At 48.8% G+C, this 6,761-nt stretch overlaps 1 protein-coding gene across 1 annotated transcript; it reads left to right on the forward strand.

Annotated features, from left to right (window-relative positions):
* The first annotated feature begins 557 nt into the window (after positions 1 to 557).
* On the forward strand, positions 558 to 1,878 carry LOC135143851 (uncharacterized). Its single transcript, XM_064075792.1, has 3 exons — positions 558 to 1,294; positions 1,340 to 1,649; positions 1,693 to 1,878. The coding sequence occupies exons 1-3, from the start codon at positions 558 to 560 to the stop codon at positions 1,876 to 1,878; spliced, it is 1,233 nt and encodes a 410-aa protein (XP_063931862.1).
* The last annotated feature ends 4,883 nt before the right edge of the window (positions 1,879 to 6,761 follow it).

Consider the following 6,761-nt stretch of genomic DNA (forward strand, 5'->3'; position numbering starts at 1 on the left):
AAAAGATTTTTTGAATTTGAACCAGTAGTTTCTGAGATATGCGTGTTCAAATAAACAAAAGCTTCAGCTTTATTATATAAGTATAGATTTTCGAGTTTTCGCGGCGGCTCATCATCTGAATTCCGTGTCTCCGGCTTTAGAGCACCCCGGCGCTCCCTCTCCCGGAGAGCGAGCTGGCGCCCGAGCGACCGTCGCTCCTGACCGAAGGCGCCACCCCGGCGGCGTGAAGGTAGCCGCATAAGCTTGGTCGACCAGACGTGTTTCTGATATCAGCGATACTAGTCGACCCAAAGCTTGGCACCCAAGTACGCCGCCACCCCATACGTTATCGGTGAGATTCCGGACCGTCCCATCATCCGGAATTTCGTCGCAAATTTTACCGTACATACATGTAATAATTAACAATATTTGTGATTTTTCAATGACATCTTTTCTATTTCCATCAATTCCTCTGAACGTCATATACTCCCCTACTTTGTAGAAAAGAAAAACCCTTCTTCCCCCTCCCTCGTGCGTTTTGATAAGCCGTACCCAAGCCCGTGATTTCACGACCAGTAATGCCAGCGCCGTTCCCATGGGCAGCCCCCACCAGCACTACAGGTGCCGTTCCCCGAGTCCAGTCCCCAGGTGCCCTGTCACGACCTGCCGTCCCGCTGGAACTTGCTCGTTCCGCCTCTGGAGAGGCCCCCAGGAGCCGACTCGACGAGCCAAGTACGTGGACGTACAGGGAACCGCCCCGTCTTTCCCCATCGCCCTCACCAACAGCCACGAGACCAACTTGGCCGTCTCTGAGTCGAGAATTTCGACCGCCACCACCGAAGCGTCCGTCTTTCGTGCCACCTCCGGCACCGACACAGCCCCGTCGAAGTCGCCACTCGGTCCAGTCATGCTACGCACACCCGCGGGACACCCGTTGGGAAGCCCTGGACCTTGTGCGCAAGAGCCGTATTCACTTCGACGGAGAGACCGACCCCATGGCGTTTCTGGAGCGCGCCGAAGAACTCCAGGAACATTTTGGCATTTCACCGGACACGATGCTCACCGTGCTGCCGGAAATGCTCACCGATAAGGCGGTGGAGTGGTACCGTAACAACCGGGCCCTCTGGTACTCCTGGGACGACTTCGTGGAGGAGTTCCGGGACTTCTACATGCCGAATTATGAAGAAGTCCTGGAAGACCAGATCGTCAACCGTCGCCAACGACCTGGAGAAGCCGGTCGAGATTTCATACAGGCCATGCAAACCCTCACCCGCCGTTTGGGAGGGCATTCCCCACAGGCCGTCCCTCGTCGCCTGTAGAGCCACCTGCTGCCGGAGTACCGCCAGTACATCCGTCGTAGAGACTTCGAGAGAATCGGGGAGTTGGTGAGGCTCATAGATGAGTATGAGCAGTTCCAAACCGAAGTGAGGAGCCATGCAACAGTCCCACCACCGAATCGCGTCTCGACGACCACCCAGATCCCGGCTACCAGGTATGCTTACGCCCCGCCCCTAGGTCTGAAAACCGTCCCCTGCAACCGTCGTCCAGGCCCGTGCAACCACGTACGGCACCACCGCGAAGGCTGGAGACCATCCGTCCCCCACCACCGTCGTCCAGGCCCATGCAGCAGTCCACAGGCGCCACCGCCAACACCGGAACCACCGTCAAATGTTGGAGGTGTGGAGAATCCGGACATTACCGATCGGCCTGCAGGAAGCCACCCCAACTGTTCTGCTCCAGGTGCGGCCGAAGCGGTATAATATCCCGAGAGTGCCCCTGCGACCGAAGAAACGAGCGAGAAGTCTGCATCATGTCGAAGCCATCCCAGCACCCGTCCAAGCCGTCGCAGCAGCCATCCAAGCCGACTCCGTCGATGGAAGCTCCCCTCAAGTTTCCTGACAACCGTCCCCATGTCGCCGTCACAATTTTTGGGATCGTCTACGACGCCCTGCTGGACACCGGAGCCGTCAGCACGTTTATTGGCCAGGAAGTTGCCACCGTTGTAGCATGCTACTTTTACTTGCCGGTGTGTGGGGCGTATTTTAAAGGGCCACACAAATGCTTGGGTACTTAACATCTGACTTGAACGCCATAAAAGACAACTAAAAAAAGAGAAAAGGGCCTAAAAGAAAGTATAATAGAGTTGCGGTAGTCAAATTAAGTATAACTGGTTGCATATGTTTGTTTTTCTCCGGATTTTCAGGTTTTCTTACCGTTTTCATTTTTGTTTTTGGCGCCAGCCGATATGGAGCGGCTGGAGCTACGCCTGTTACCCCTCCCATTTTAGCGGGTGGCTGCTATAAGCCACAGGGGGTGTCACTCTGCACTCCTGGGTGCCATACCACTCAAATCTCTTTCTTTACACTTTTATCTTTCCTCTCGTCTTCTCTCTTCTATTTCCCAGAGTACCGTTGTACTGTTTTGGGGAAGGTCTTTCCTTCCTTTCCACTCTTTGTCGACACCCCAAACAGTGCAACCCTTCTTCTATCTTTCCATTCTTACTTTACTATCACTTTCCCTTCACGCTTCTTCTCTTCACTCTAATTCTTTTGCGACTTGTACTAACAACATCTCATCAACCACGATAATTATAAGCCTACGCGAACCTAAAATATCGGTACGACTTCCGGATGTAAACAATCCGCCATCTTGATGTCAAATATGTCAATACACGCGTACGACGCGAATTAAAGGTCTTTCTTAAGAGGGGATGGTGGAGGAAGTCTTCCATTTTGAAAGGATTCGGTGGTGGTGATTCGGCAAGTAATGTCGTGTTGTGCGGATCTGAAATTATAGTGCCGGATCTCGCTATCGTTCTATCATTCTACCGTTTATCGTACCGTGTAGGGTTGCATTGTTCAACCCACTATCGCTATTATTTAAAGAGGATTCGGTCGTGGTGATTCGGCGAGTGAAGTTGTGTTCTGAGGTTCAGGAGAAGTCCTGAAATCTTAGTGCCGATTACCGTTACCTATCGTTTTTCGTACGGTTTAGGGTTGTGGAACTCAACCAAGTATCGTTGTTGAACCTCTTAACTCCAGAGGATATCGTTTGAGGCCTTCTCAAAGTAGTTATCGTTGTTTTTTTGCGTCGCCATATTGGAACTGAAAGATTTTCCAAAATCTAAGTCAAGAAAGACGCTGAATTTCGCTTTCCGAACAACTCCAGATCGCTGCTTTCAACTTCCCGGGGCAAATCGCAGTTGCTTCGCCTGTGAGAACGTTGCTAGCTCACCAGCTGAAGACGTCCTTAGATCTACAACCAGCTAAGTCCTTTATCGTTCTTATCGCCTTAGAAATATCGTAAAATTCGACTTTCGCTTTAATTGAAATTTCTAATTCTATCTCTTTGCGTACAATAATTAGTAGTTAGATAAGTTTCTTACATCTTAAAACGCCAATCAGTAATGAGTGGTCAAAATAATATTTAGTAACATTCTTAAGAACCGTCATGTTATAACGGCACGTGTTAGCGCTATTTTGTAGATTCGTTATATTATAATTCCATCTTATTCCATATTATTTCTCCACATTGTAATTTTCCATGTTAAGTTTTTTTAGTTTTTTTTATCGCTTCAATATCTTAGGCTTATCGCTATCGCTTACTATCAGCATTAGTAAGAATTGTTTTTATATATGCTTTCAACTTTATAAATTTCACTTAGAATTTAACTTTATTTTGTATAATATTCATCTAAGTTACTTCAGTTAATTTAATTAAGGTTACTAACTTTATTAATTTTAAGCTGCTTCGCAAATTCTATAATTTTTTCATTTTTTTGTAATAATTTTATAATTACTTTGAAGTTACTTTTAATTTTCATTAAACTTAGTAAACCAAATCTGACCGAATTTAATTTGACCCTCTTCCAGTCCACAGAGTGTTATATATATAAAAAAAAAACATCAGACTTTCAGTAACTTAAGTCGGCGTGACACGGCATAGGTAAGTTACTTGGCGGCCAAATATTATAAATAGATATATATGAACCCATCACCCTGCCCACCAACACCTAACTGAGCTGCCAGTGTTACACCGTGCTGCGCCAACAAAACGTTGCCCCCGTGGCAACCCCCCAAGTTCGGATACGCATGGCCCATGGCGACATTGTACCGTTCACAGGAACCCATGACTTGGAGTTGAAAATCGGCGATGTTCCAGTGACCGCCCGCGCTGCCGTTTTTCCAACCCTCACCACCGCTATGGTCTTAGGTATGGACTTCCTGCGCGCCAACGCCATCGCATCGCCATCGACATCCCCCGGGGGACGCTAGTGTGGAATCGCCCTCAGTCGCAGAACACCCCTGCCGTGTCTACCGCGCTGCCACCCGGGCCCGGGCCGTCGGCTAGAAACCCGCGCATCCGACGCGCTCCAAACGACGCTGTGATTTTACTGTGATGTCTGTTTTCAGATGGATAACTCGGTCGTACGGGATTTGGTAGCTGAACTGCTCCGGGGAGAGGATCCCGCCCCAAGTCCCGGGGGATCCAGGTGGGACCCCCCATGGGGGCAACTCCCCAGCTAGTCTCCCGCGGGGTCCAGACAGACGGAGAGGCTCCCCGACGAGACTTTGTGGCCCGGTATGTGCCAGTGTACCAGGAGGTCTGCTGGCATTGTGCGCGACCGGGCCACTGTCGGGGCCAGTGCCCGTATCCGGCCGGCCCCAAATCCTGTTCACGATGCGGCCTCGTGGGCACCACGTCCGCCGCCTGCCAATGCGGCCTACCGGAGCGACCCCGCAGAAGCCGCCCCCGTCGACCGTCCTCTGGCGAAGTCCGGCGCCCCGTCTCTAGGGATTCCCCCTGCCGTCACCCCGCGTGAGCCCGACTAGGAGGACCAATGCCGTGCGAGGACTAACCGGAAGCCGCATGTGAACAGTCGCCGAAGAAGAAGTCTGTGTATTTAATTTTTTTCTTTTCTGTAGGGTGCTTTAGTGGGGGTGGGTTATGAATAAAAGAAAAAAAAGAGAAGTTACACTCCTTTTTTTTAACCGACGAAAGGGGGGAATGTAACGAAGCGAATTTTCGCGGGCCGGAAACCGTGACGCGTACCGCGAGAGCCGGGGGGTAAATCGCCGCCCCCGAGCGAAAAACCGTGTCACCGTCACCGCGTTTTTTGTTAACGTCAAAAATCGACACCGTCGTGCACGCGTCGTTACCGTCACCGCGCTCCCCTCCCGGGTCGCTGTTCCGTTTTCGCGCGATTTCAGATCTCAAGGTCGCCGCCCCCAGAGCCCGGAGGAGCGCGGCCTGAAGGAAGTCGCCGCCCAGGAGGAACGACCGTGCCGGACATTTAATTTAATTTTGTTCGTATAACCGTTTTGTTAGATACTTAAGTTGTTTAGCCGTAAGATTTATTATTTTAGAACGTGTAGCTGGTGGCAGGGAATAAACCCTATTTGTTACAACACATCCTCGCCGTTTTATTTATTATTTTCGAGTTTTCGCGGCGGCTCATCACCTGAATTCCGTGTCTCCGGCTTTAGAGCACCCCGGCGCTCCCTCCCCCGGAGAGGGAGCTGGTGCCCGAGCGACCGTCGCTCCTGACCGAAGGCGCCACCCCCGGCGGCGTGAAGGTAGCCGCAGAAGCTTGGTGGACCAGACGTGTTTCTGATATCAGCGATACTAGTCGACCCAAAGCTTGGCACCCAAGTACGCCGCCACCCCACACGTTATCGGCGAGATTCCGGACCGTCACCGGACCGTCCGTCCCATCATCCGGAATTTCGTCGCAAATTTTACCGTACATACATGTAATAATTAACAATATTTGTGATTTTTCAATGACATCTTTTCTATTTCCATCAATTCCTCTGAACGTCATATACCCCCCTACTTTGTAGAAAAGAAAAACCCTTCTTCTCCCTCCCTCGTGCGTTTTGATAAGCGGTACCTTGGGCAGGTATAAATTGTCCAGTGGGCCCTTTTTCATTCAGTGTGTATTTTGTGTTTGTGGTTACAATTTCGAAATGGCCAAGTGCGAACACAAGAATTTCGAAATCGATGCCTCTGTGGACAGGCAAATTCAAAATTGCTTTGAAGAGATGGTGGATTTTGAAATGGTGAAGCTAGATTCGGCTCTATCAGTGAACGAAAGACGAAGCATCGCGGTGGAGCTGGTGCTAGTGAAGAAGGAACAACTCAAGTTAGCCAAGAAGAGGAAGGCAGCCGAGAAGTCCAAAAGAAAACACTTGAGCCACCAGAGAAGCCGGCAAAGAACCGCAAAGAGTCTTCTAAAAAAGTGCCTGCTCAAGCAGTACTGGGAGAGAGAGGATCAAATTCTACCAGGTAATTGAAAATCAACTTTTGAAATAGTAATGGTCCTAATAAATTTTATCTTTTCAGAAAATAAAGAAGTGGAGGCCATTCACGAAGAGGCCAAACGTTTAATGGAGTGCCTGGAGGAAGTCATCTCAGACAACTTTTAATTTTTTTTATATTTTTGTTTAAGTATTATTTATTTTTGTTTACGGTATTAAAAATATAGTATATTGTGTCTATAGAGTATATTTTGTTTTATTTAAATACGATTTAACGTACCTATGACTTCCTGTGTGTGAAATTCAACAATACAGTGCCAATAAAAATCGAGCATATTATATGGCTATTGACAATAAACCGAATCAGAGCTACAATTTGAGAAACGTCTGTAAGAGTTAACGGCATTGTTTTCGCGTGAAAACATTCATTAACTGCCAAACTTATAATCAAATGATGAAAAACACTCTTTGCAACGACTGCCTCCTTTATTGTTTTAATTAAGGAAATATCGTACTTGGTCT

Source organism: Zophobas morio, unplaced genomic scaffold (genome assembly GCF_036711695.1).
Source record: "Zophobas morio isolate AGI-343-1 ecotype UQ-CSIRO unplaced genomic scaffold, CSIRO_AGI_Zmor_V1 ptg000076l, whole genome shotgun sequence".
In the NCBI taxonomy this organism is placed as follows: Eukaryota; Metazoa; Arthropoda; class Insecta; order Coleoptera; family Tenebrionidae; genus Zophobas; species Zophobas morio.

Excerpts from the sequence above, each read along its gene's own strand:
- LOC135143851 (XM_064075792.1), top strand. The coding sequence starts at position 558 with ATGCCAGCGCCGTTCCCATGGGCAGCCCCCACCAGCACTACAGGTGCC. Across the intron at positions 1,295-1,339 it reads CAGGCCGTCCCTCGTCGCCT|AGACTTCGAGAGAATCGGGG; the intron begins GTAGAGCCACCT and ends CATCCGTCGTAG. Across the intron at positions 1,650-1,692 it reads CACCGGAACCACCGTCAAAT|GAAGCCACCCCAACTGTTCT; the intron begins GTTGGAGGTGTG and ends ATCGGCCTGCAG.